The 26,994-nt window shown below is 50.5% G+C and overlaps 9 protein-coding genes across 9 annotated transcripts; 5 read left to right on the top strand and 4 right to left on the bottom strand.

Annotated features, from left to right (window-relative positions):
- Positions 1-1,784: 1,784 nt before the first annotated feature.
- On the top strand, positions 1,785-2,762 carry BKA67DRAFT_669139 (uncharacterized protein; the record flags this gene model as incomplete). Its single annotated transcript, XM_046108651.1, has 2 exons — positions 1,785-1,957; positions 2,153-2,762. The coding sequence occupies 2 exons, from the start codon at positions 1,785-1,787 to the stop codon at positions 2,760-2,762; spliced, it is 783 nt and encodes a 260-aa protein (XP_045952872.1).
- Positions 2,763-3,514: 752 nt separating this feature from the next.
- On the bottom strand, positions 3,515-5,233 carry BKA67DRAFT_526088 (cytochrome P450; the record flags this gene model as incomplete). Its single annotated transcript, XM_046098728.1, has 3 exons — positions 3,515-4,436; positions 4,501-5,011; positions 5,065-5,233. 3 exons carry the CDS (start codon positions 5,231-5,233, stop codon positions 3,515-3,517), a joined length of 1,602 nt encoding a protein of 533 aa, XP_045952871.1.
- A 1,776-nt stretch (positions 5,234-7,009) lies between these two features.
- BKA67DRAFT_669137 (glycoside hydrolase superfamily) lies at positions 7,010-9,240 on the bottom strand (the record flags this gene model as incomplete). Its single annotated transcript, XM_046108650.1, has 3 exons — positions 7,010-7,775; positions 7,840-9,018; positions 9,097-9,240. 3 exons carry the CDS (start codon positions 9,238-9,240, stop codon positions 7,335-7,337), a joined length of 1,764 nt encoding a protein of 587 aa, XP_045952870.1. The 3' UTR covers positions 7,010-7,334.
- Positions 9,241-11,837: 2,597 nt separating this feature from the next.
- On the top strand, positions 11,838-13,479 carry BKA67DRAFT_584013 (uncharacterized protein). The gene has a single exon (XM_046104116.1). The coding sequence runs from the start codon at positions 11,931-11,933 to the stop codon at positions 13,041-13,043; it is 1,113 nt and encodes a 370-aa protein (XP_045952869.1). The 5' UTR covers positions 11,838-11,930; the 3' UTR covers positions 13,044-13,479.
- A 510-nt stretch (positions 13,480-13,989) lies between these two features.
- Positions 13,990-16,150, top strand: BKA67DRAFT_541322 (uncharacterized protein; the record flags this gene model as incomplete). Its single annotated transcript, XM_046100919.1, has 2 exons — positions 13,990-14,421; positions 14,492-16,150. The coding sequence occupies 2 exons, from the start codon at positions 13,990-13,992 to the stop codon at positions 16,148-16,150; spliced, it is 2,091 nt and encodes a 696-aa protein (XP_045952868.1).
- Positions 16,151-16,440: 290 nt separating this feature from the next.
- On the bottom strand, positions 16,441-17,925 carry BKA67DRAFT_664195 (UPF0261 domain protein; the record flags this gene model as incomplete). The annotated part of the gene is made up of 2 exons (XM_046108326.1): positions 16,441-17,170; positions 17,309-17,925. 2 exons carry the CDS (start codon positions 17,923-17,925, stop codon positions 16,441-16,443), a joined length of 1,347 nt encoding a protein of 448 aa, XP_045952867.1.
- A 268-nt stretch (positions 17,926-18,193) lies between these two features.
- BKA67DRAFT_99754 (TIM-barrel enzyme family protein) lies at positions 18,194-19,493 on the top strand. Its single transcript, XM_046109602.1, has 2 exons — positions 18,194-18,655; positions 18,739-19,493. The coding sequence occupies exons 1-2, from the start codon at positions 18,422-18,424 to the stop codon at positions 19,351-19,353; spliced, it is 849 nt and encodes a 282-aa protein (XP_045952866.1). The 5' UTR covers positions 18,194-18,421; the 3' UTR covers positions 19,354-19,493.
- Positions 19,494-20,820: 1,327 nt separating this feature from the next.
- Positions 20,821-21,619, bottom strand: BKA67DRAFT_541319 (60S ribosomal protein L33; the record flags this gene model as incomplete). The annotated part of the gene is made up of 5 exons (XM_046100918.1): positions 20,821-20,918; positions 20,983-21,083; positions 21,148-21,243; positions 21,415-21,424; positions 21,595-21,619. The coding sequence occupies 5 exons, from the start codon at positions 21,617-21,619 to the stop codon at positions 20,821-20,823; spliced, it is 330 nt and encodes a 109-aa protein (XP_045952865.1).
- A 1,847-nt stretch (positions 21,620-23,466) lies between these two features.
- BKA67DRAFT_99982 (glucose-6-phosphate 1-dehydrogenase) lies at positions 23,467-26,089 on the top strand. The gene is made up of 8 exons (XM_046109603.1): positions 23,467-23,705; positions 23,910-23,935; positions 24,113-24,185; positions 24,242-24,262; positions 24,325-24,669; positions 24,726-25,665; positions 25,723-25,871; positions 25,926-26,089. Exons 2-7 carry the CDS (start codon positions 23,919-23,921, stop codon positions 25,836-25,838), a joined length of 1,512 nt encoding a protein of 503 aa, XP_045952864.1. The 5' UTR covers positions 23,467-23,705; positions 23,910-23,918; the 3' UTR covers positions 25,839-25,871; positions 25,926-26,089.
- The last annotated feature ends 905 nt before the right edge of the window (positions 26,090-26,994 follow it).

The raw sequence follows: 26,994 nt of genomic DNA, 5'->3' as shown, positions 1-26,994 counted from the left end.
TACTGAACGACGGTGTTAAGATAATTTCCGGATTCGTTTTCTCTCTGCCTTTGAAGATACCGACCAGTCTTACCTGCCTTTCGTTCTTCCTTAACGCCTTCTCTGGCTATACACTATCTATCTAGGTTAGTCCGTTTGTTTATAAAACTCCCAACCTCAACAAATAAGCACCTGTCGCACTCAAGCTTTCCTTATATTTTTTGGTCTTAGCGGCTTTCCCCATAATTATAACTTCAACTGCTATAACACAGTTTACTACTCTATCGCCCATCCTTTTACATCGTCTCAAATAATAATGGGCTCTGTAGCATCAAGCGTTTCTGTCAAGTCGGCCATTTAGCTACCTCGCTGGAGCTCTTTCAGGTGAACCAGCTACCCACTGAGCTTTGACTTGTGATCTGGGGATTAGTATTACTAGATGGTCGAGGTCTCAAGTTCGATTAGTGCAGGCGACAAGTCAAACCATGTGTCCATTTGATCGAGGACAGCTGTGCTATAAAGCAGCAGCCTGAGCCTCCTGGCAGACGTGAGCAATTCTCGGAGGACTATTTGTCCTATTAGAAAATGATTATTCTTTCAACTGAGGCTGGGTGCGCTGGACGCTCTATACTTGTGATATGATAGAGACAAAATGCAACTACATAGTTTGGTGCAAGTTGCGATGGGGTACGAATATACAGCTAAGAATTGGGTTTATAACGACGTCCCTAATTTCGGCCCCCTAAGCCTTGAAGTGCAGCATGTTATCATCCATACACCTTTGATTATGGGTGATATATTTTGGTCCAACCTCCCCTTGTCGTTTTCCCGAACTGAAGATATTCTCATGGACTTGAAGTCGGAACGACCGCCTTCCGTGCTCTGTGGCAAGAGGACCACAGACTTTTGCAGGTGATCCAAGAGAACCTGGGCAATGGATTGGATTATGGACCAGCTCATAGATACTCTCCATGCGATGGGTTATGATGATGATAATACCTTCAACCAGGCCCTGGGGATCGTCGATGACGAAGGTGGCAAGACTCCCAGTCATAGCCATCCATGAGTGCATCAAGTATACTAGAGTAAGCCCATGCTCTACTATATACTAGAAGCGTTTTACTGGGAGTAACTTATTCTCGGTGGAAATCTTTAGGGGGATGTTAGAGAGTTGAAGAACTTAAGGCTATCCACTTCTAGGCTTACGAATCTGAGATGATTTAGGTGTGACTGAGGATTGGTACCTCAAAGACCACCTTTGTGAGGTTGGCAGATGAGCAGTGTCATGTCTGCTTCTGTTAATTAGATAACGATGAAAGGCAACAATTAGCTGATAGTAGACTAAGCCTATACACATACGAGAGCCCCTGAATTGGAAGATACATAATTTTCTAAGCCTCTTGTGCAGTCATGCTATGAAACCCCTTATGTTAAACCTCTAAGTGAGTCTACCGTCAGCAGAACTGAGTTACAACTTCTAATGGGCATGTCGCCGATGAGGGGTCTACTAATGACATCTCATCTCTGGACATAGAACTGAGCTATTGTGTTTGGAAGGTATGTCGCCGATGGGGGGTAATAAAACTTTGCTTCCGGTCCCACTGGATCGTGACTTCTGGTTCCTGTTGTTCACAAAGCAAGTCAGATTCCGGTTCTTTGCCAACGATCGAGAAAGCTGCAGCAACACTTTTCTTTCACACCTCATCATCAACCCATCATCGGCCCATCATTAAACTTGTTTACGGCTCTCTCGGTCACCTCGGAATCACTGGAACAACTGATCGTGAACTCACCTGTCAGCCAACATGTCTTCAAGCAAGTCATCAAGACCCAAGACTAGTTCCCAACCGACGACTACCTGGAACAGCTTGCCACTTGAGTTGCGCCTGGTCGTTTGGGAATGCGCTTTGCCTTCGGGCCGAACTCTCGTCATCGGCTGTCAGCAATGGTATAGCATGGTGGCAAACCGTGCGATTCTGTAGGTTGCTTTTCTGCCCGCAACACATGTTGTCACCACCCGTTTTGCTTTCAGCCTGGATATTTCGAGCCAGCTATCCAGTGATCCTGCTGAATGGCTCAACCCCTCCAAAAAAAAAACCCAGACCCCCACCCGGCGGCCCCCAAGTGATTTAATCATCATCTCATCGTTATGATACGATATCACATTCCATAGTGTACCGCTAACCTCTCCGTTGGGCAGGCCTCCTACAATCTCTCACGTCTGCAAGGAGGCTCGCGACGTCGCTCTCAAACATGGCCGTCCTCGAAGGCTCACAGACATCAACCTCAACACCTGGTTCGACCCCAGCCGCGACAGGGTGCTCCTGGAGGGCAGCCCGGTGGAACCGAGCTATCTTCCTTCCATCCGCCCTCTGAGCCGCGATGTGGAGCATCTTATCTTCCAAGCGGAATGGACGGTAGACTTTGACGAAGGTGTTACATGGATGATCGGCTTCAACTCGCCTTTCGTGCAGTTTCCGAATCTGAAGGACTGTGGCGTCATACGTGTCGGTAAGAATGGCCGGAAGCCGTGGAATTTATTGAAGGGCAAATGGACTCGGGCCAGGCGATGCATGGAGCATCAGTGGATGCAGGCACATCTCCTGTCGCTGTCTCCCATGACGACCAGGTATGATGATAAAGGATGCGACTGGCTGGTATGCGGGGACACGGAGATCTGGCCAAACGAAGAATCAAGCAAGGCATGGGTTCGTGAGCGTGTTGCTAACATGCCAAGATTTTGGCCAGTTGATCTGTTGGATCAGAAGCAGCTTGGCATCTAAAGTCACACCGTTGCATATGAGATACAGACGATTCGTCGGTTAGCAGCAATTTTGACTGATCCATAATTGGCAAGGATGAGTTATTGCATGAGTGGCGGTATGGTTTAGGAAGGTCAAATCAGTAAAGATTCCGTCTCAGAATTACGCTGATAGATTAGCTAATAGCAATAATAATTTCATGCCGTTCTGATTATGATCACGTTAGAAAAGTGAGATTTGTGTCCACCAGTAACATGAAGTCATCCAAATTCACAATTTATGGATTGCGAACATAATATTACAATGGTGCGTTCAACTTATGGTAATAATTGCTAGATTTTGACTCGAGGGAAATGCAATATGAAAAAGGTAATAGATCTCTTCCTCCCATTCGAGCACCTGGACTTCTAGATACTCTGATGTTCCGTTTGAAGTAGAAAATTTTTGATAATTGTTTTGGAAAATTGTTATAGTTCACTTTGAGATTATTGAAGAGACAAGGATTATATTCCAAACTTAGGAGCCGCAGCATGTTGCGATGCCTGCCCAGTCCTAGATATATTACGGGTAATAATACATCCATGGAGTATTAAATAAAATCAGACCAGCAACTATGCTGAATTGCATTTCTCAGCTTTAAATGGTACTAAGCTGGCGCTGGTACCATGCCAGGTGATTGGCCTCGATGTGTTGATCAACTACAGGTGAAACGAGAACGTATAAAATGCCATCCGTTGTATGATACATACCCTCAGTCCGGATCCTCTCATTCCTTATTTCTTAGCCTGCCAGAAAGCGACTTTTACGCCGTCAGCAGGCTGTAACACGATCTCGGCCTTCAGCCTCGGGTTTCCACCATCAACCTGCTGCATGAAACTCTCGACCCTTTCGAACCTCTGGAACAACCTTACAAGCACATATCCCATCTCTGTAAGCGCAAACTGCTGTCCAATACAGATACGCGGGCCACCGTTGAATGGGATGTACTGCCATGGCTTCGGCTGCCAGTTGTACCACCGTTCAGGGCTGTACTCCAGGACTGGCTTGAACTTCTCGCTGGGTGGCGGGTAGAGCGACTCGTCACGCTGCATGGCGATGGTACTGTAACCGATGGGCGTATCCTTCAGAACCGGGATGGGCTGGGTGCCATCCGGACCACCGCCACGAGGCAGAGTGCAGTCCTTGAGAGCAAGACGCACATTGAAGGGCACGACGGGGTAAAGACGTAGGGTCTCGTTCATGACGTTCTGGAGGTATTTCATGCTCTTGAGATCGTGGTAGGTGGGCGCACGCTCGAGGCCGACTTGGTCGATGATCTCATCGCGGAGCTTGCGGACACATTCTGGGTGACGCGCAAGCTCGTAGATGGTCCAGGACAGAGTTGCAGCGGTCGTGTCCCGGCCAGCGAGCAGAACGGCAACGAGCTGATCGCGAATTACGGTGCGATCGCGAGTGAAGGAGGCGAGTTCATGCAAAAAGGTGTACCCTTCATCCGATTTGGTCTTGCTGGCGAGCTCTTCAGGGCTTAGTCGCAATGCCCGATCAATATAGGTCTCGCAAAGCTTGTTGATAACTTTGAGGCCGGCACGGAACGTCTTTGAAGGCACAAGAGCCTGGAGAGGACCGGCCCTTGCTTTGATGTTTTGTACTCTTTGCACCTCATTGAAGGCATCGGCGAATTCCTGACGTGGCGTACTTAGGTTATGCGTTAGTTCGTTGAGCTCAAGCCAATATCCTATGATTGGGCGACACTGCTTACGTGAGAGACTGAACGTCTAGACCTAGTAAAAAGTCTGTCGCAACATCCAATGTATATCTGAAAAAGAGGTCGCTGATTTCCACTGTCTTTCCGTTCCCAGCTTCGATGTCGACGTGCTGCCCTACGCTGCTGAGCGCTTGCCCATTGGCAATAGCCCTGAACAGGGTATCAAGATGCGACTCGAAGCAATCCAGGTCACTAATACGCTCCTTGACAAACTGCGGTCGGATCAGCTGTCTGCTGTCATGCCACTTCTGCCCGTCAGTAGTGAAGATACTATCACCCAAGAATTCGGACCAATCACGGTGGAATGGTGCGCCTTTACCATAGTCGGCGAACTGTGCGGCTAATATAGCCTTGATGTTCTCAGGATCGGAAGTGAACACTAAGCGGCGCCCGACTACATTGGTTTCGGCGGTGTTGCCAGGGACATCTTTCATCAGATGATACCAGTTTTCGAGATTTTTGTGGTTGATGGTCGCATCTACTTGACCTGCGACAACACCGAGACCTACAGCACATCATGAGAAATTGGAAGCCAACCAGGCTTTGAACCGAACTCACCCAAAGGCCATTTATCCTTGAACCGAGGGGCTGGAGCACCAGGTAGACGACCTAATCGTTGCCTCTTATTGACAGCGCTGACAATCCTGTAGAGAACTAAGCTGGCGCTGATGAAAACCAAGAGTCCCTTGACAGAGAGGTGCTCCAGAAAAAGTTCAATGATACCCATGATGGAATGAGTTCACCGGTTCGACCTCGGATTTGAAAGCTATGTTTTTGAACATTCAATTGCAAGGATTTACAATTGTTGCTTTGAGTATCCCTCAAACCTGAGTATCGAAATAACGATGCCGATTAAGACAATCAACCTTGCTAGTGCTAGCGTGGGCAACTGTTTGTGTTGGTTAATGTATGTAGAATTCTCGTAGCGGCGACGAGGTTCGTTAAAGTACAATTTCTTGAGCTGTCACGGGTGCCAACCCAAGCTTTGGATCTACGGGACGATTCCGACGGTTGAGAACCGATGCATTGTTCGGGTTTCGGGTTGGAGAATCAAGCTAGAACAGGCCTGTGAGATCAGGGATCATGTCTTTCTCAGGGGAGCCTACTGTAGTTTGTATATAATAGGAAGAATCTGATTGGGGCGACAACTTCCGTCTTTGCCAGTTCCATGAACGAAGTGCTTGGATGAGTGCTAATTCGGATGGTTGGTGGGCCGCGAGCCCGGTCCACAGGGGTCTCTGGTACTGTGGGTATTTCGTTCCGGGGATGGTTCTTATTATGTAGGCTGGGACACACTATCCAAATGGAGTACAAAACCAAAACATTGTCCAGATGTGTACGGTGATGCAGGATCTGCAATATGCCGCGGCCGTCACAGAAAAAGCATCATCGAAAATGCAACGCCTGGCAGACCTTCTTGGTGACGACAAGAGAACGACGGTTGTCCCAGAAGAGCAGTACCGAGGTGCTCACGGCGATGCACATTGTGGGGTATCGTTTTCTGCTTCTACAGCACGGAAGTTTTGCAGCGTGCTAGGTTTAGTGTCCCGAGTGAAAGTTACAGTTTGTCGATCTTTTCTGCTATGCGACAGCGGGTTGGTGCATGTAGATAGGTGTGGCAGTTTCCAATTTATATAGCTATCAGTTATGGGCTTTACTATACCGTTCTAGCCATGTCACCATTTCTCAAGTACTTGACACCTGTATTCGTCGAAAAGCTCGATACAAGTGTGAACGCATGTCAAATCCCAGTTTACTCCAGTAGAAAAAAGCTTTGGTGCTCGGGTGGCTGTATCCGTGTGCCAGATGTATCTTCCAACCAAAAAGTTCTGACGTTATTAAATGGTACATATGCCGAATCGCATTCCCGATCTGGTTAGCAGAACAGTGGAACTCGTAATAGTGCATTTGCGATGCCTATTGTCTTAGAGCGCTACATTCTAATTATATAGTGATACTTATATCTGGAAATACTGAACTTCATGTCAACACAAACATTACCGAAGAAATTCAGTTGAAGATGGGACATGATTCTGGAGGTTTTGCATGGATACCCCTCACGTCAACCCGAGGCGCCGAAGATGTTCTGCACAATACCTATTGCAGAACCAGAGTTGGCAATCCTCATGATGTACTTCGCATCCCCCGAGTGTGGGGTAGAGCTGAGCGCCAAAAGTCATTGGATGTGCCATTACTGCTAAACGAGTCCTAGCATTTGCACATGGTAATATGCACACCCCTGTTCTTGGAGACACCATATTTGATAGATTTCCCCTCAGCTGAGCACATGTGAACGTTGCAAGCTTGGAACTTGGGAAGCTTGCTATAATAAGCAATGGCTGACAAAGCTGCCTCGTGAAATGTGAGCTACCAGAGTGCAGTCATCTATCCCTATACAACTTAACGCTTGATACACTAGCTCCGAACAAGTCACCAAATGGAAATCAATAAAGGATTTCCCTCCCTCCATCTCTCTCTTTCTGTCTGCAAGATGCATACTACCTAAAGATCCATAAAACCCATGCTGGCAAGTGTACACAGTTGTACAAATGACCGTCAGGAGCTGACCGCACGCGGTACACCATCAAGCAAACGAAAGCTAGATTTAATCACGACCAGGCGAACATTACTTGCGCGGCTGTAGAATTTAGATTCAAAAGTTGTTGGAATCAGAGACTGAAAAATCCCACAGAAATCCTTACGAAGATCATAGAGTAAAGTATGTACAAAGAAACAATCCCTCCACGTCCTCACCATAGCTGACATGAGTGATTAGGCACCACGGCAATTTATTGAGATTACACAAATCCCCCCTACCCCCAAATGAATTACACTGCTGCTGACTCCGGCCACTCGCAAGTCGATCCATTACCTCCTTGTGTGCAGAATACCATATGGAGAGGGGAAGCACCGATGCCTCTCGCAACCATGCGCTCTCTCAAGTCCGCCAATCTGGGAGCCGCCTCAACAGCACTACGGTTCGTACCAGTGTCGTCGAGCCGCCCGCTCCAGAGAACCTCACCCATGGCACTCGCGCGTGGCCAGACGATACTGTCGAAGTTCTGATCGTCGATAAGTTCGGCCCACACAGCTACTTCGCCGCCAAGCACGAGTTTGGCCTGTTCCTCTGTCAAGTTCGCAACAGGATCGTGACTGTAGATAAGCTGCCAGCTCTTGGTAGGGCCGCACCAATCGTTGAAAGGATAGTATGCGTCGACCGGAGCTCCGTTCTCAAAAGTGATGAATTGTCCGCGTCCACAGTCAAGGTACTATTAGTCCAAGTCAGTATGATCAGAGGTCAAATCATGATATCCGGCGTTATGGGACACTCACCCAGAAGTTGTAGTTGCTGTCAATGACCTTGTGGCCGTTGGCCGTGAGCGACGCAACAGCATCGGCGCCAAGCCAGCTTTGTACAATAACGTCATCACCAATCGTGACGTTGTATTTCACAGGGATCTCTTCCCATACAAACGGGACTAAGCCTGCTTTTCTGACTCGAGCATGGTTGTTGTCTGTGAACTTTTGCAGAAGCGGCGTGATTACTGCTGAATCATTAGTGCCCACGGAAGGGTCAAGCCAGTACACGTTGAAGTTGACCTCATCGCCTCCAGTGTGGAAATATGCGCTGTAAGGAGAAAGTCTTGGCAGTAGGTCGTCCATCAACTTATCGAGGAAGTCGTCTACCTTGGGTTCATTGAGTCGGAACTGTCCGCAAGGTGGCTCAGCACAGTAGCTTGTCCATGGAGCGGAACCCCATCCCGTGATAAGGTCAGGGTATGCTTCGGCCACGATACCTATGTGACCCGGGGTATCGATTTCGATGATGACTTCAATTCCGCGCTGGACTGCATATTGCTGGATGTGGGCGATGTCGTCCGCTGAGTAGACAGCGACGGATGCATATGCTCCCTTTTCGGTCAGCTCGGGCATAGATGGAATTTCCAAAGGCCATGACTGCGAGTCGGTTGCGTGGATGTGAAGTCGATTCAGCTTATTCTGCGCCATGGCATCCAGAGTTTTCAGGATGCTCGGTACAGGGTAGAAGTCTCTAGCCACGTCAAACAAAATACCCCGATGGGGAAATTTGGGCGCATCCTTGATATCGACCGGGGCCAAAGTTGTGTAAATGCCACTTGTGGAATGCTTGTAGAAGAGCTGAGTGAAGGTCTCAAGAGCATGTAAGATGCCCACTGCCGAGACAGCCTCGATCTTTGCGCTACCATCAAGACCAACTGATAGGCTATAAGATTCATCAACTGTGCCATCCAAAGGCTTCCATGTATCTGTGGAATCGTTGCCGGTCTTCGTAATCACAAGCTCCGTGATACACGTCTTGGCCCTATCTGCGCTGGGTTCCGTCTGCTTAACGGCATTACGAGCGTATAACTTCCAGGGAACGAAACTCTTGTCCAAGATGGTGCTCAAAGCCCTGCAAACTCCTCCAAGCACAATTTCCTTGCTAGAAACTGTGGTAGCTTGCGATGAAGAGTCATCATCATACCAAGGAAGCTGTTGGTGCACCACGATTTCATTAGTATGCATTGCATCATAGTGAGATGAGGGATTGGACATGGAAGACCAGCGTACTATTCCTCCGTTATAAGTGACTTGGATGTTATGCTCTATCCACAAAGTTTGATCGCCAGTGCTGATGGTCTTGGGTATCGGCCATATGGCCAGTGCTGGGGTGATGCCAATGAGCAGGCTCAAGACAAGGTCCGAAACCCTCATGATGGGCAAGTAGGTGAGAAAGCTTTCAGTCCCCAGAAAATGAAGATTAACGGATCGGCGGTGCCAAAGCTGGACTTTAAAGCCAACGGGTGGACGGTATGTATGATGTTGGCTCCAAGCCTTTTTAAGTTCAAAGTTGTTGGTTCAGCTTCCAGCAGACCCACTAGCCCCCGAATGAGGATCGACCAAAGGATGCAGAGATGTCAGGTGAGAGCCTCGAACTCATGTGTCCCTCTTTGTTTCTAGGCTAGCGAAAACGATGGTAGAGATTCTCTAGTCTAGAAATTATGGAGAGAACAGAACAAAGATCTTCTGGCGAAAACGTGTGTAGCTCAGGCTTTCGGATCTGGATCTCGTAGCTGCAGGGCAACGTTACTTAGAGGCCCCCTTGGGAGGTGCGGTAGTTTGCTGGTTGGCGACAGGGGATGCCAATCAAGGCGATGAACCCCAGTGGCGTGTGGGGTAAGCTGCTTTTTAAGGTTGAGTTCCAATTAAGGTGCTTCTTGGGACATTCGAACGAATTACGGTAGATGTGGCTGTCCGTGTTGCAACATTACAGGGCGTTGATAGGATGAATAGAAGGACCCGGTGACAATAAGAACATGCGATTCCCGAACCGATCACTCCGTGAATTTCGTCGTAGACGATGGATTCGTTTGCTGGGGCTGTAATGAAATCAGGTAGATGACATTGCAAGGTCGTAATGAGAATGCAGAATGATGACCTAGGAATTTTGGATGTATTCGTCAGGCCACTCGGCTATGGTTCCAAGGGTGACTTGCATGGGGGTGAATGGCGGGGCTCCAAGACGGCAGTGATTTGCATAGTACATACTAAAGTACAGATGACGGCAGGCGCGGGTATCGAACAGATCCTATTTTCGGCCACATGTTGAGGCTGAGTCGAGCGGGTAAGACCACCAAAGCGCCGAGCTCACATAGCACAGACGAACATTTGACGGCTAATACTTGACTCTCTGTATGTAATCCGGATTGGTCGCACGCATCAAAGCTATGTCGGTCAACACCACAGGCACTACAAGCCAAACAGGTACAGCGTGCTGCGAGCCCTGAGTACTAAGCTTGTCTTATCAATTCACAGCGATCGTCAAATCTAACAGATGTGTATCGGCAGGGAATTGGCAATTGAGATTGGACAGCTTGCAGCAACCTGCGGTCATCGCAGCCAAATATTGCAGGTATTGTGACTCAAGCCCATGACTAAGCACAGGTTGGGGGATAGAGGATAGAGTGAGTGCATTGTTTAGGGGTTGCTTCTTAGGGTTGCTTCTTCTCCGGGCCAATGAGACAGAGTTGAAAGACAAACAAATGCGAAACAAAAGTTGGATGTGTTACGTGCAACCTCAGGTTGTCAGATTCTGTGTAGACAGTTGACCCAACCTTGTTCGTTACGCTTGCCTATGATGGTTGTCGGCAGAGGTGATTCGGAGTTGGAACGATGAAGATGAGGGAATGGGCTTTTGTAGGAGCACCCATGGAATTGGTTGAGCTGCTTCGAGGGGGAATAAAGTCCGTGCTAAGCTTGTGAGCTATGTACTTGGGCCATGGACCTAGATAATTACATACTGTAGGGAGTACGCCGTAAGTTAGTCCTACTGCGTACTATAGTAATCACTAGCGGGGGATATGAGCTTGTGGCTGATTCCGGAAGGCGGCAGAAGCAATCAGCATTCTGTGGCTGATTAACAATCGGTTCATCTCAACTCAACTCAAATCTGCGCAAAATGTCAACTAAACACTCTCGAGATTCTCGGACTAACCTTTATCCAAGCCACGACGCCTCATGAATGGGAAAGGGACCCACACAAGCCTTTCTGTCATCACGCATCTGCAACGATGCAATACAATTCAATCCAATACAATAACATCCTGCTCACGACCAAACCCCCATTTCCTTATCAGGCCTGAGCAGTTTCAGCAATCCTCCCACTCCATACATTTTGCAAAACGCAATTTCCGCTGCATAAGGAACCGGAGTACATAATTATCGCTGGTATTCTCCGCGACCCTGCCACGACCGACTTCGATTTTTTGTCGCGACATCCCGCTTTCTCAGCTGCAGCCTGGCCAGGTCTCAGCACGCGACAGCCGTCTGTAGTAGTCGATCACCAACACTTCTGTCGGACGTCCTCCTACAGCCCGTCGCTTCCTTTCAAGTTCACGTCAACGTGGGAACCTCTCGTCTCGAGTTTCTTCGATTCGATATAGATATCCCTCAATATGGCTGTAGAAATAACCATGGGTACGCCACTGGCCGACGCCCTCAACTCGGCGATCCGACCCAAGCTCGTCGAAAATGGATGGGCTTCAGACGGTGGTGACGACTCTCCACTTTCCGAATACATTCTCCTTATGCTGGTTAACGGCAAGACACAAGACGAGATCGCCGCCGAGTTGGCTAGTGATCTTCTCGGCCTTGGTCCCGACGATCCCGTCGTTGCCCAGTTCGTGCAATGGCTCTTTGAGCAGATTGCTTCTTACAATGCGCAAATAAATGGCGGTGGCGTTTCTACAGGCTATGTCTCACAAGAAGGAGCCGATGCGCCGATGGACCAGGACATGGAAATTGGCACAAACGATCCCATGGCCGAGCTTAATGCGTATGTATCTCAATTCCCTCGAAGTTGATTCTTGCCGCTAACCTTCAGAAGTCCCACAGGACCCAGGTCCATGAGAAATGGTGACGCTCGAGGAGGACGGGGAAAGCGCAACATTCTAGGCCAGGTGAACCGTGCTATGGATCGATCCCATGACTCTGTCCTTCACCGCGTGAGAGGTGGCGGCAACGAAAGGATCAACGCGCATAACAGACAGCCACCGACCGGCCCGCGCGGCGCTGGTCGCATGGGAAACAACCGTGCCATGAACAACAGGGCGAACAACATTGCACACGGCATGGCTGCGCAAATGCAAGGCATGCCCGGCATGCCCGGCATGAACATGAACGATCCCAATTTCATGATGGCGGCCAACCCGAACCCCAACCCGAACGGACAGGGCGATATCTTCTCTCTTCTGCAACAACAAAATCAGATGATGGCAGCCCTATCACAACAACTGGCTGAGTCGCAGAGGCAAAACCAGCAGGGAGGTCGCGGTCGCGGTGGGAGGTCGTTGTTCGATCGCACAGAGCGTGGCCGAGGTAACCGCAGGGGCGGCCATCAAGGCAACGGACACCACGCACGCCAAGACGAGGCAGCTAATGGAGGGGCCGAAGGTGACGACGTCGAAATGGGTGGTGAGCGTCAACCACCAAACCCAGAGACTACCATCTGCAAGTACAACTTGGCTTGCACCAACAAGGACTGCAAGTTTGCCCACCAGTCGCCGGCCGCACCCCCCGGCATCACAGTCGATGTCAACGACGTGTGCACTTACGGCGTAGCTTGCAAGAACTTCAAGTGTGTCGCCAGACATCCTTCGCCAGCTACCAAGCGCGCGCATCAAAGTGAACAGGAATGCAAGTTCTACCCAAACTGCACCAACCCAAGGTGTCCCTTCAGGCATCCGGAAATGCCTGTGTGCCGAAATGGAGGCGACTGCAAGACCGAGGGCTGCAAGTTTACTCATCTTCAGACTCAATGCAAGTTCAACCCCTGCACCAACCGATTCTGTCCATACAAGCACGAGGAAGGCCAGCGCGGTACTTTCGAGGACAAGGTGTGGACAGCCAATGGTGGCAGTAACGGCCACGTCAGCGACAGGCAGTTCACAAGCAACGAAGCCGAGGAGAAGCTTATCCCGGGGGCAGAGAACGCTGCTATGGATGCGGAGGTTGCATAGATTGATGGACGTCTCCTCCCAGCATTCTGGGCCCCGCAATGCTACGGCTTCCACGTACCGTGTCAGCACTGGAAGATATTCCCTGTGGTTTTGAGGAAAGCAATTCGACAAACTATGAAGCGTTGGTTTTTGAGGATCAAAGGATCATTAATGGAGAAGCAAACAGAATGATGACAGTCTACGATGAATGGACCAGGCCTGGCTGAGGAGGGAAAGTCAGAAAGCAGAAAGCCCAAAAGCAGGACGTGAGCTTTGTATTATAGGTCAGAGAAGCCGAGGGTGGCATGCATGGCTGCGCGCTCACAGCAGGCAGCGGGCGTCGAGGCATTGGGAAATGCAATAGATCATACAGGCGTTTATATGGCTACAGGAAAAGTCGGGAACAGTTGATTTCATCGTGATACCAAAATATACCCAATGTGCATTCTTTCTGTGATTCAAATCAAAGACTTATTGTTTATTTGTATTTTACGTGTATTTATGGGACAGTGACTCGAAGCAACGGCACTGGGACCGGAGAATGAAGAATGAAGAATGAAAAAGAAAGAGCCGAGTCAAGTTAATACATTATCGATTCGCCAGGCTCGTTCGAGATTTGTCAGTCGTGGTCTGATACATGGACGATAAAAAAGTGCGTCCATGAATGAATGGCCCCCCCAGTGCAGCGATGTGAGGTCATGCGATGCCCATGCCCATATCCATGCCCATGACGCGCCGACATTTTAGCGGCCGAGGCGCATCGTGGATCGGCTTATTGAAAGTATTCATTCATAATCCATTCATTTGACATCTCGCGTCCCGCTACTCTCGGAAGACATCACCACATTTCAGACATGCCAATTACACGGCAAATTGTCATTGTCATCGAGCAATGACTTCAAAACACCCTGAGGAGCTCTTCATAGCTCTTTTAAGGTCCACCTACAGCCATGCCTGCCACGGCGCAATGAGGCGGCGGTCCGCTCCTCTATCCAAGCTTCACAGGGCCGGAAGGGGCCTGAGCTGCCTTGCACTGGGTCGCACTCAACCTCTCAGACTTGCACAGGTGCAGCGTTTATCTGCCGTCGGCGGCAACCCCCGAGCCTATGCTACTGTCGCTAAAGCCCACGACGAGGACAAGTCACAGCCGCCGCGCCAGATCGCCGTCCTCGGAGGCGGGCTCACCGGTCTTACGGCGGCGCACTACCTGGCCAGACACGCGACGAATGCTCACATTACTCTCTACGAGGGAGACAACAGGCTGGGTGGCTGGATCGATGGCAAGCGCGTTCGAGTATCAGGCGGCGACGGAGAAGAGGTACTGATGCAACGTGGAGCGCGCATGCTGAGGTCGGGGGCTACATCAAACAAGTACGAAGATTTGGTCTTCTACGATGTTGTAAGTACTGCAGATACTCTGCTCTACCTTGTGACTTTTCCGCAGCACATGCTAATGCCGTGGCTTATAGGTAGCAAACCTGAATCTTCAAGACAAAGTATTATATCCCAAGGGAGCCGCCGAGTCGCGTTACATCTACTACCCCGACCACCTCGTTCAGCTTCCTTCGAAGAAGCTATCGTTCGAAAACATCATCAAGACCATACGCTCCATTTTGACAGAGCCCTTATGGACCGGATGTTTCAGTGCTGCTGCCCGCTGGAGCAGGCACTTCACCCGCAATCCTGCATTGGTAGAACAGAGGAGAAAGGCCATCAAGGATACGCGCACCGTGTTTGACAAGGACGAGTCTGTTGCCGATTTCCTTGGGCGAGTCTTCGGCAACAAGAACTCGCCTCCTATCACAAATATCGTCTCTGCTATGCTTCATGGAATATACGGCGGCGACGTACACAAGCTCAGTGCTAAGCATACCATCTTTGAAAATTTCTGGCAACAGGACATGTTCCCCTTGCATCAGGGCCTTTCCTGGATTGCACGAAAGGAGTTTTTTTTGCAATACGATATCCTAGATGGACCCAACAGGCTTGCTGTCATCGAGATGGCCGAAAAGGCCAGAAACCATAACCTGCTTGCCTTCAGTGACGGACTTGTGACCCTCGTTGAAGCCTTTGAAGCCGACCTGAGAGCCATGAAGAACGTTACCATTAAGCAGAACACCCCTATCACGGCTCTCGAACTCCAAGACAACAAGGTCGCTGTCGATGCCGGTCCAGGTTCTGGCAAATACGACCAGGTATTGAGCACGTTGTTCTCAGGGGACGTTGCCGAACTAGCAAAGCCGGCAAACTCACTCCCGTCGCTTGCTGCTACTGAGGCCGTTTCTATCATGGTCGTCAACCTGTACTACCCTAACCCAGATCTGCTCAAGGAGAATCCAGGGTTCGGTTATCTGATTCCTCAATCTGTCCCTCCGGAGGAGAATCCTGAGTGTGCTCTTGGCGTGCTGTTTGATTCAGATATCGAAATGGGCAAGGATGTCCAGGGCACCAAACTCACTGTCATGCTCGGTGGTCACTATTGGAATGATTGGTCCATTCTCCCGGACAAGGAGACGTCCACCGCCATGGCCATGGCCGTTGTTGAGCGGCATCTGGGAATATCCCCAGAAGAGCCGGTAACAACTAGTGCGAAGATGTGCCGCAACTGTCTTCCACAGCATAATGTTGGCCACGTTGACCGTCTACGCAGAGCGCACTACGAGCTATCCTCCGCCTTTCAGGGTAAGCTGACTGTCGCAGGGCCTAGTTACACTACTGTTGGCGCGATCGGATCTATGCGTGCCGGATATGATGCAGCTATGCGTATTGCAAGGGGCCATGGCCAACCTTGGTTCCAGCGCTCGGAAAAGGGGTTAGGAATGTGGAACTGGCATTTTGAAATGCTTGAACGCGCCGAGAAGGAGCTAGGCATCGCCGTACAAATGCCTCTGGATCATGTGGGAACCACAGGCCTAGAATGGGCGACTGAGAATCAAACGTCGCAGATCGGTGAGATGCCGGCTGAGAATCTTTGGTTCAAGGAGTGGACCAGGGAGAATGAGAGGTTCTTAGACGACGATGGTAATTGGACGGTTGACACTGATGAGCTCTTCAAGACGCCAGGATTGTCACGTGGCCGTGCCGAAAGGTTGGAGCAGATGCGGGCAAGCGACGACGAGAAGAACTAGACCAGGGTTAGAGGCCAGTACAGAAATGCCTAGAGGGAACAGGTCGTGTTTACTAATTAGGCAGATACTATACGATGAAAAGGCTTCACGGAAGGTAGTGGCACCTAAACAACGTGGGACAACACTAAAGATATGACATTCATATTATATTCAGATTTGTCGATGCTTGGAAATCAGCATGGTGCGTTTTGCAGTACATGAAACCCCTGGAATATGGTTCATCTTACAGCTATAGAATAGTCCTGTTCCAAGATATCTTGAATCAGTTAGGAAAATGGCTCGTTGCGCAGCTAGGTGTTCTGCAACTCGACTAACACATCTACTACCTTCTGTGCGAACTGCTCATCATTGATCTCTAGTTCGTCAACTCGGAGAACCTCGATACCGCTCCCTCGAAGTCCCTTCTCAATTCCGCTGAATAGCTCTTCGTCCGCCTCGCGATCCTCGAAGGGCCCGCCTTTCCCTGATATCATACTCACGGCCCCCATCGGTATGATGACCTTGACCAAGTCTTTCCGCTGCGCCCTCCTCAGCTTCTCGACCATGAACTCGGCTATCCGCCTGTTCTCGTCCTTCGTCGTCCTCAACAGCGTCACCATCGGGTTGTGCACATACAGCTTCCTCTCCCCCCTCTCGGCTGCATCTAGGTGTTCCGCCCTCATGGTCTCCTTCGGCCCGAAATTCACCATGTCACAGGCCCCGACGCTGACAACCATCGGGACGCCGGCCTCGGCGCCCGCAAGCAGCCGTTCGGGCCCGGCAGACAGGACGCCGCCGCCGATCTCGTCGGCGACCTCAGTCGTGGTCAGGTCGACGATGGCGTCAAATGAGCCCTCCCTTATCAGCGCCTCCATTGCTTTTCCCCCGGCGCCCGTGGCGTGGAAGACGATGACTTCTGCGTTGTGTGGTGACTGGGTCAGGATGGAGCGGATGGCGTCCACGCCCGGCGTTGTGACGCCGAACATGGTTATTGCTATCCTATTTTTTCTGTGTTTCTCCCCGGACTCTTTTGTGTTGTTTCTAGATGTCACAAATAAGTCAGTACCCCGCATTCGATTTCTCGATGACAAAAGGTCTTCCGTGTCAGACGTGACAATCCTAGTCGGCGGATTAAAAATATCACGGCATTTATGCGTTGCTCTTGTCCTCAACACTTACCTGTCACCGTCGTGATGATTTCTGGCCCGGCCCTCCACATCGAAGCGTGCGCCCGCCATCCCGCTAATGGCTGCGGCGGCGTTACCCAGGATCCTCTCGGACAGGAAGTTGAGCCCGGCGATGTCCGTCACGCTGTACATGAGCGTCAGGTCCGCGCCGCCGACGAGGGGGCCCACGTCGCCGCTCGCCATGGTGCTGACAAGCAGCTTGGGCACCCCGATGGGCACCCCGCCCCGCATGAGCGCCGCCACGATCGACGATCCTGTGCTGCCGCCTACCCCCAGCACCCCGTGCAGCGGGCCACCGGCGTGTAGCCGCCGCACGTAGCGCGTGCCCGCCGAGATCATGGCCGTGGAGTACTCGTCCCGCGACATCTGGGGCAGGTTCTTCGCCCTGGGCGGATGATCGTGCGCGAACAACATTGTCTGGTTGACTTTGATGAGTCCTTGGCTGGGGGTTTTCTGCTCGCTGCGCCCGACGTCCATCAGGATCAGGTTGCTTTTGGGGTTCAGTTGTGTGAGCCGGTCGTGCACGTAGGTGATCTCCTCCAGCTTGGTGTCACATGTCGCCAGCAGGAGAATGCGGGGACCGCCGCCAACTTCCTCTGGGAGCGTCATATCGTTGATGGTTTTGTAAGGGCTGTAAATATAATTCTTTGGTTTTGGTCATAGACACAATGATGTTAGCGTAACTTAAGTATAAATATCTCCTGAGTCGCCGAGCCTATCTTTACCATCTGTGCCTTCCAAAATAAAAGTTTCGAACAAGAAACTTGCAGAGTAAGGCTAGCTTATAGGATGTACCTGACCATCTTTGAAATCGCGAAACCTAACCTTGACAATGAAACCTAGCTTTGCGATGTTCTCATGTAAGACAGACAGAGCAGAACGAAGTGGGGAAGAGGCGCCCATTTGCGTCATGCCGCATATAGACGGCCATTTTTCCAAACGCATTTGTTTTCTTCTATACACATAGCCGATAGCTGATCATCCGCGAAATTTGTAAAAAGTGTATATCGGCGATACTATAATAGACCATAAGTCCTGTTTCTTCTTTACCACAAAGTTCTTTGCAAGACCCGGTGTGGGCTGATCACACACACCTATCCCGAAAATGCCAAGACCGACTACACGCAAGGAGGTCCTCGACCACCTCCGAGCAGCCGTCTCCCGCGGCGACGCCATCGTCGGCGCCGGCGCCGGCACGGGTCTGAGTGCGAAGTGTGTCGAGAGCGGAGGTGGGCATCTCATTATCATATATAACTCCGGCCGGTTCCGGATGGCGGGGCGCGGCAGCTTGGCGGGTCTGATGCCATATGGCGATGCGAACAAGATCGTTGTGGAAATGGTACCTCTCCCCCGCGGCCTGGTTTTTTCTTCTTCTTTTACTCTCCTTCCCCTTGCCTTTAGACTGACATCATCGTGGGCTAGGCCTCAGAAGTCCTCCCCATCGTGAAGCACACGCCCGTGCTCGCGGGCGTCTGCGGTACGGATCCGTTCCGGGAGATGCCGTACTTCCTGTCCCAGCTCAAGGCCATCGGGTTCAGCGGGGTGCAGAACTTCCCCACCGTCGGCCTGATCGACGCGGACTCGGTGTTTCGGCAGAACCTGGAGGAGACGGGCATGGGGTACGACCTCGAGGTGGACATGATCCGCACCGCGCGCTCGCTCGACCTGTTCACGTGCTCCTACGTCTTCAGCCCCGAGGACGCGGTCAAGATGACCGAGGCGGGTAGCGACGTCATCGTCGCGCACATGGGCCTTACGACCAGTGGCAGCATCGGCGCTAAGACGGGCATTACTCTAGATGACAGCGTCAAGAAGATCCAGGACATCAGGGAGGCGGCTGTCAAGGTCAGGGATGATGTTATCGTGCTGTGTCATGGCGGTCCCATTGCGAACCCCGAGGACGCGGAATACGTGCTCAGCCGAACGAAAGGCATTCAGGGTTTCTTTGGGGCGAGTAGTATGGAGAGGTTACCTACGGAGAAGGCCATCAAAGGGACAACGGAGGAATTTCGAAAGGTCAAACTCGGAGCGCCTTAGACGGATGGTCGTCTGTCGTATGACAAGTACTATACGTGTATCCCATGTATCTAATTGACTTTTCGAGATAGGGGATCATGGAGGAAATCTGTGTTTCCGGTGTAAAATATTCCCTCCAGGGAGTTTTTTGGCGGGATTGGTCGACTGTCCCGATTCCAAGGCTTTTCACGTCGTGACACTGGTAAAGGCCAACAGAAACAGTACCGGCCTAGGCCCAGAGTCTTTTTCTTTTTCTTTTTCAGACACTGCTACCGTTATTGGCCAAGAGATGACGACTTGATGAGATTGGAGACAGAGTCCCGAAGCTCCGAATCCAACTATCACAACACTAGCACAACAGCCACGATCAAAATGTTGGGAATACTCTTCAACAACAAGGTGGTCATGCAGGTACTTCACTTAACACAGGCATGCATACTTGTAATTGGGAAGAATATATGTACATATATATATGTTACTAAAAGAAGAGAAGAGCAAGGAACTCAAAGATTATATATATACATAACTCAAAGAAAAGAAGGAGAAGAAATTCAAATTAACATGATAGATTCATGTTGTGAACAATTGGGTCGAGCTCTATATGCGTTCGACAAGAATACGTCCGGAAATCCCTTGTTACACGTAGTAGCTTGCTAGTGATTTCCCAGCAACCGTTGAAGCAGTATAGACTCAACCTTGCCCAAAAAGCCAAGTGAGCGTAGGTAACTACCTTTCTCCTCTTCCACGCCATTGGCGAATATTATTGTCCCTAGTTTCAACACAGGGTTTGGGGATGACTCAATGCCTCTCAGAGCTACATTTGAGGATGGACATTATTGAATTGTAGTGCTTGGAAGAAAGGTTTCCTACGTTCTGCAAGAAAAAAGAAAGAACGAAACCATAGGCCTCGTTTGATTATTGGCCTTTGCGTAGGACGTGCTATAAACTCCAGCGAGGATTCTTGAAGAACGAAAAACAGAACTGTGCTGCATATGAATGGAATCGTCCTAGGCCGGTTGGGTGATACCTCTGCTCGATGGAAATGCCCCGGAGGCGGTTGCAAGTGTTCGCGAGAATTTAGAGACAGATGGACGATCAAGGAACTTTCAGACATCTTGGCTCGGCTTCTGTGGGTGACGGTCACAAGATCAACTGGACCATCGTCAATCCTTCCTAGATGTCAATATCCACTAGTCGTCACGATGCTTCCCAAGTAGATTGTTCATCACAAGCATTTCTCATTGCGTCTTTCTAATGGCCAAGCATGGCTCGATCTCCCGAATGTGAGTCCGTCCATCGCCGTAGCACTCTATTTGATCGCTCTCGAAAAATGTCGTCGTGTTGTTGGTATTGTTCTTGATTTTGTGATGCTAGACGCAAGGCTGCAGCCGATTCATTTTCCATGCATCCATTGCCCTAAACCCAATGCTGCCAATTCATGAAATGAACCATTCCACACTACCAACTCCGGCCAGAACCCTTCTGCACTTATATCGAAGAGGGGTACAGCATGATACGAACAGAGGCACCGAAAGACTTGGAGGGGAGGGGGCTGGTGAACTTGGCACGGACGACACCAGAGTTTCCTAGAAAGAAACCGAGTCAGTATGAACTGGTCCAAGATGTTGACAAGATGGGCGCAGTAGTTACCGTGAGGGCGGGTGACCTTGCCCCAGATGACGCGGATCTTGGTGCCGCGGATCTCCTTCTGGCCCTTGTAGACGTAGGCGACCTTCTTGCCGAGGTAGAAGCTGTACTCCAAGTCAGTTTCTGATTCCCGGTTCCCAGTCGTTGGATGTCGGTTGTGTAACGTACTTGGCAGCGGCTGTGTCATCAACACCCTCGATCTTGACCAGACTGGTCGAAGGGTGGATGGTGTGGCGGCCACGCTGGTAGCTCAGGTGACGACCCCTGAAAGGAAGCATGTCAGTATCCAATTCATATCAATCTCGTTCAATCAGGTCCTCCGATCTCCGGTAGAAGCATGGTTGTCGTCCGTCGATTCCGTCGTAGCATTTCGCACTGGCCGTTCGGGATTGCCAATTTTTTGGTGGAGAGATCGGGAGTGGTTGAATGACTTACTTGACGTATACTAAAAAGGAATAACAGGTCAGCGGGTATTCTGGGCAAGTCCAATGTGCATTTTCAGGCCAGGACCAACAGCAATGCGCCGTATCTCAGTGGTTGCTGCGATACTGTTCGGCGCATCGCTACGGAGCCAGATCGAACTTGGACTGTCATGGAATGCAGGGAAATACTCACATCTGTGACCAGCTTCGGAAGGCATCTTGACTGTGTTATTCCACCGCTCTCGAAATCTATGGGGGTGAAGATCCGAAAGGTATGGTATGGCTGTCGATAGGCGTCGTTGTCTTTTGGCGTTGTCGTGTTCCGTGGTAGGGAGGCTTCGATAGAGTGTTCTGCAAAATCGGGTCTAATCCGCGAGGGCTTCTGCACCCTCCACAAAACCCAATGCAATTTTTCTTAGAAGTGGCTAGTGAGTCCCGGTCAAGCCACGATTTGAAGTGGGGTCTCCCCTAGAGGGCTGCCCAGGTGAGGTTGCACCTGGGGCGGTCCTGCAGCCAGCATTGCCAGCCGGCAGCTCTTGACAGCCGGCGGAGTTTCTGATTCGGAGATAAGGATTTTCATTTCCCATACTCCTTAGTTAGATCGATCCTCTAATCTACATGTCTTGATCGAGATAACCATGACGCATACTACCTGCGGCGGGTATTGTCTTATCGTCTTACAGCCAAAATCGAAGCAGCTTTCCAGCATACCTTTCATCCACCAATGGTTGCATGTCAGTCAGCCTCTTGCGCGATTTCTGACATGATTGTTTCCGTGTTTGTAACACTGTCCGAGCTCTGCATATTTGATTCGGAGTTTTTGTCCAAATTTTTGGGAGGCCATGGGCATCTACCATACTGTGTGATTCTCATCTCGCGGATCATGGTGCAGCAAGCTGCTGAAAGATCTGTGCAAGATACCACTTTTCAGCATCGCGCAGATATTCCGCTCCACGTCCTAAAACCGACTTAAATTGTTTTGTCATCGGTGCTCCGCTCTGGTCATGCCGCCTTGATGTCGTAAAAACATGAGGCGGACCACCGGACACCGGAGAACCCCAAATGCGCTCTGTGACACGTCCATGTCTGGTGGGTCTTGTGTGAAGCGGCATTCACGGAGAGAGCCTGGCATGGTATTGGGAATCCTGAAGGAATCTGAAGGAATCTCTTGCGTCTCACATTCCCGCGTCTCATGGCCATGTCTAGAACCTTAGGTAAGATAGCAGGTGTGCATGTGCATGGTTGACGGCCGATTCCACTATCAATTGGCTATTGATGTAGTACCCATCAATAATCATCATGCAACCATGTAGAAGCGGTCTGCAACGTCATTGTCGCTCGCACTGCGGCAATTTATCTAAAGATCCCTCAGGAGCTCTATCAAGCTCTGCCTTGACCCCACCACGACATACTATAGCTTGGAGATGACAGCCAATCAAGTAAGCGGCGCATATAGCTGCGCATAGGCACGCATTTTACATGGAGAGATCTTTCTCGGACAGCGACAGCTCGCGCCTCTCATACAATACCGATAAAACCGCCTGAACCGCACCGGCAGAGTCGGCTGGTTTGGCGGCCAAGTAGAAACAAGCACTTCACACGGCGGGAGCCTGAAACACCAATTCCGGAGCCGCTGTGTCGGTGCATAATAGGTTGCTGTGGTTGTCACATAGCACAAGCCATGGCAACTCCCCGCCTTACTGCTGAACAACTTGCCACACTTGCTTGGTTGCGCGGATGCAGAGGAGGAATTGACAGCCTCCTCATTTGAGGTGGTAGATAAGAACGCGTACATGACACCGGTGCTGGCGAACATATGTATACTGCTTCTCGACTGATAATTACCACGCGGAATTGTGGTGACGGACTTAATCACTCACGAGACCCTGAAAAAAAGCCTTGAAAGCCTTGAAAGCCTTGCCATCGACGTCAAAGCCCACATTGATACGGTGGATCTAAGCCCGACGCTTCCGAATTCGCTAAGATCCAGGACATACTCTCGGAGTTTGCTTTTTGCTTTGTAACAAGCTTGCTCCGCCAGAAAAGATTTCCCTGCAGATCCAAGGTCTGACCTGTTTTGACACGTTTTACCCGTATAACAAACAAATAAACCGAGCGAGAACGAAGCACTGCTCACTACTCAGCACCCAGCACTCCGAAACCGAAATCGAAGTGAAGCAAACAACCGGAAAAGCTCGTCACGATCCCCCCCAAGAGGTGCTCGGCGTCGTTTTACTCACGGCTACCACGAAACACCTGCTAGCACACCCAGGAAGCGACGGACAGCGACAAGGGCCCCCCTGAGTAAGCTCCCCACTTCCGCACCCAACATTATCAATCTGCCCGAGAGCTTCTCCAACATCTTTCACGAACAATCACTCTGCACTCAGTCCGACTTCTTCACTGCACGTTTGACAGTTGTGGCTTGATCCTGAATACTGTTCCTCGAGTCCGAGAAACTTCCCATCGACCATACGCACTCTTGCTGACTCGACTGTTCTCGTTCAGACCAGCAAAATGGACTCTGCCGCAGCGTAAGTCAGCCCCGCCAACCCCGCTATTTCATCATGACGAAGGGCTCGACGGCGAAATCGCACACTGCTGTTCGCGACAAGACTTGCAGCCTTGTAGTCTTGTAGAGTCTCGCGGGCGTGACGAGTCCTTCTAGGTCTGTGATGGGTATTTTTGCCGAGCTAACGTGTCTGACATAGTTCAATGGAGCTCAAGGACAACACGGTTATCGTGGTCCTTGGTGCCTCGGGAGATCTGGCCAAGAAGAAGACTGTAAGCCTTGCTGATAAGTCCCAATCAACGCGACGCCAATTGCTAACATGGCACAGTTCCCTGCCCTCTTTGGACTTGTAAGCAATTTTTCCGATTGATCGTGACTTGTTATATCCAAAGTCTAACTCCTTTTGAAAAGTACCGCAACCAGTTCCTGCCTCAAAACATCAAGATCGTCGGATATGCCCGGACGAAGATGGATCACCCCGAATACATCAAGCGCGTTCGATCATACATCAAGACCCCTACCAAGGATATTGAGAGACAACTCGACGAGTTCTGCGAGCTTTGCTCCTATGTCTCTGGCCAATATGATCGTGACGATTCCTTCCAGAACCTCGACAGCCACCTGAAAGAGCTTGAGCAGGGACGTAAGGAGGCGCACCGTCTCTTCTACATGGCGCTTCCACCAAGCGTTTTTACAATCGTCTCGCAGCACCTCAAGAAGTGCTGCTACCCTACCAATGGCATTGCTCGGGTTATTGTGAGTCTGCCCTTGGCCACGTTTGACAGCCCAGTTACTCATACAACACCCAACAGGTCGAGAAGCCATTCGGCAAGGATCTTGCCTCGTCTCGTGAGCTGCAAAAGTCATTGGAGCCCGACTGGAGCGAGGATGAGCTTTTCCGAATCGACCACTACCTCGGAAAGGAGATGGTCAAAAACATTCTCATTCTGCGCTTTGGAAACGAATTCTTCGGCGCCACCTGGAACAGACACCATATCGACAACGTCCAGATCACATTCAAGGAGCCTTTCGGTACCGAAGGTCGGGGTGGTTACTTCGACGAGTTCGGCATCATCCGCGATGTCATGCAGAACCACTTGCTGCAGGTCTTGACCCTGTTGGCCATGGAACGTCCCATCTCCTTCTCCGCTGAGGACATTCGTGACGAGAAGGTTCGCGTTCTCAGAGGAATCCCAGCCATCGAGCCCAAGAACGTCATCATTGGCCAATACGGAAAGTCGCTCGACGGTAGCAAGCCCTCGTACAAGGAAGACGACACTGTCCCCAAGGAGTCGCGATGCCCTACCTTCTGCGCTCTGGTCGCATACATTAAGAACGAGCGATGGGACGGTGTGCCTTTCATCATGAAGGCTGGCAAGGCCTTGAACGAGCAGAAGACCGAGATCAGAATTCAGTTCAAGGACGTCACCAGCGGTATCTTCAAGGATATCCCCAGAAACGAGCTTGTCCTGCGCATCCAACCCAACGAGAGTGTTTACCTGAAGATGAACTCCAAGCTGCCCGGTCTTAGCATGCAAACTGTGCTCACCGAGCTCGATCTTACCTACCGCCGCCGTTTCTCTGACCTTAAGATCCCCGAGGCCTACGAATCCTTGATTCTGGACTGCCTCAAGGGCGACCACTCCAACTTCGTTCGTGACGACGAGTTGGATGCCAGCTGGAGAATCTTCACCCCCCTTCTGCACTACCTCGATGACAACAAGGAGATTGTCCCCATGGAGTATCCTTATGGTTAGTCCATCAGCGTCCCCCCCTGCCATTTTTGAAGATCTGCTAATCCCCGCTCAGGCTCAAGAGGTCCGGCTGTCTTGGATGACTTTACAGCCAGCTACGGATACAAGTTCAGCGATGCTTCAGGATACCAATGGCCAACCACATCGGCAGTTCCTCCTAACAAGTTGTAAGTAACCATTAACTTGGTACTTTGGGCGGATCATGTCAGCAATCCTTGAGACCAGAAACAATCAGACGGACACTGACATGTTCCATAGCTGATCCGGCATTACGATGATATCTACACTATAGAAACTTACTACTTTTCGGTCTGGGTCATGATGAATGAAAAGGGCGAACTATTTTCGAGGCGGCGTAGCGCATTTGAGGCATATATAGGTTCGCCGGTACTTTTTGCTTTCCGCGTATGTTTATCTCAGTGGCAAGAAATCATTGAGGATAGCGTAAAAGCAAGGGTTTTCTAGACACATAGAGACCAGGTACTTGCGTGCCCTTGTGTATGAACGTTGAGACCTACCTACACTAGTGTATGACCACAAGAGTGAGGATGCGGCATTGCGTTGCAGCCAATTGCTTCTAGAGTGCTCTGGTCATTCGTTGCCCAGCAATCAAGGGCCATGCAGGGCCGAACAATCAGTCCTTCTGCCTATACTTGCCCTCCATGTATTGTCCTTGGTGCGCAGCGTCAAAAAGGTCGTCCAAACTCGGGAGAAAATCGCCCAATTCGGTGTAGCAAACGTGGTCTGTATAGAAGAAAACGGATCTGTGCAACACCAAGGCTGAAATAAACTTCTGACGAAAGTTGCGGTCGTTAGCGGGGTGCGTTGGCCTCCCGCAGTGGCGGCGCTGGGGAGTGGTCGGAGTGTTGAACTGTCCGAAAGGCCGCAATCTGACAACTGTGACTTAGCGATGATTCACAATGATCATACGTCTGATACAGTGTGTAGATCTTTGCAGAAGTCTAGTAGTGGTCGCACAAATCCTCAACGCGTTCATCGTAGGAAATACGGAGCACGAGATTACTGATTAGGAAATAGCAAGTATTCGGTACCATTGTGAGTTTTGGTTTTGCGGCGAGCTTCACTAACCTAGGTAAAGCGCTGATGTTAGGCAGATTTTTGGCTCAACAGTAACTTAACCGTCTTACATGGGGTCCCGGAGCCTTTAATGATCTTCGCAGGGGTCGCTCCTATTCGCCTGGGGATTTTAAACAATCTCACTGATCGCGCTTCGAACTTCTTGACGTCCATCATTTCTGACAACACTTCGGTCAGGGCTCTTACTTGTATGATAGCAACAGTGCAATACCCATTTCATACTCCTTCA

Source organism: Truncatella angustata, assembly GCF_020726525.1.
Source record: "Truncatella angustata strain MPI-SDFR-AT-0073 chromosome Unknown BKA67scaffold_10, whole genome shotgun sequence".
Classification (NCBI taxonomy): Eukaryota; Fungi; Ascomycota; class Sordariomycetes; order Amphisphaeriales; family Sporocadaceae; genus Truncatella; species Truncatella angustata.
Note: the sequence above shows the minus strand (reverse complement) of the source record. Positions and strands in the feature narration are given on the sequence as shown.

What these genes read in the sequence shown, in the direction of transcription:
- BKA67DRAFT_99754 (XM_046109602.1), top strand. Translation starts at nt 18,422, where the DNA reads ATGCCAAGACCGACTACACGCAAGGAGGTCCTCGACCACCTCCGAGCA. An exon ending in ACAAGATCGTTGTGGAAATG is followed by an intron (nt 18,656 to 18,738) that starts GTACCTCTCCCC and finishes ATCGTGGGCTAG; the next exon opens with GCCTCAGAAGTCCTCCCCAT.
- BKA67DRAFT_584013 (XM_046104116.1), top strand. Translation starts at nt 11,931, where the DNA reads ATGAGAAATGGTGACGCTCGAGGAGGACGGGGAAAGCGCAACATTCTA.
- BKA67DRAFT_99982 (XM_046109603.1), top strand. An exon ending in TCCCTGCCCTCTTTGGACTT is followed by an intron (nt 24,263 to 24,324) that starts GTAAGCAATTTT and finishes CCTTTTGAAAAG; the next exon opens with TACCGCAACCAGTTCCTGCC. An exon ending in ATGGCATTGCTCGGGTTATT is followed by an intron (nt 24,670 to 24,725) that starts GTGAGTCTGCCC and finishes AACACCCAACAG; the next exon opens with GTCGAGAAGCCATTCGGCAA.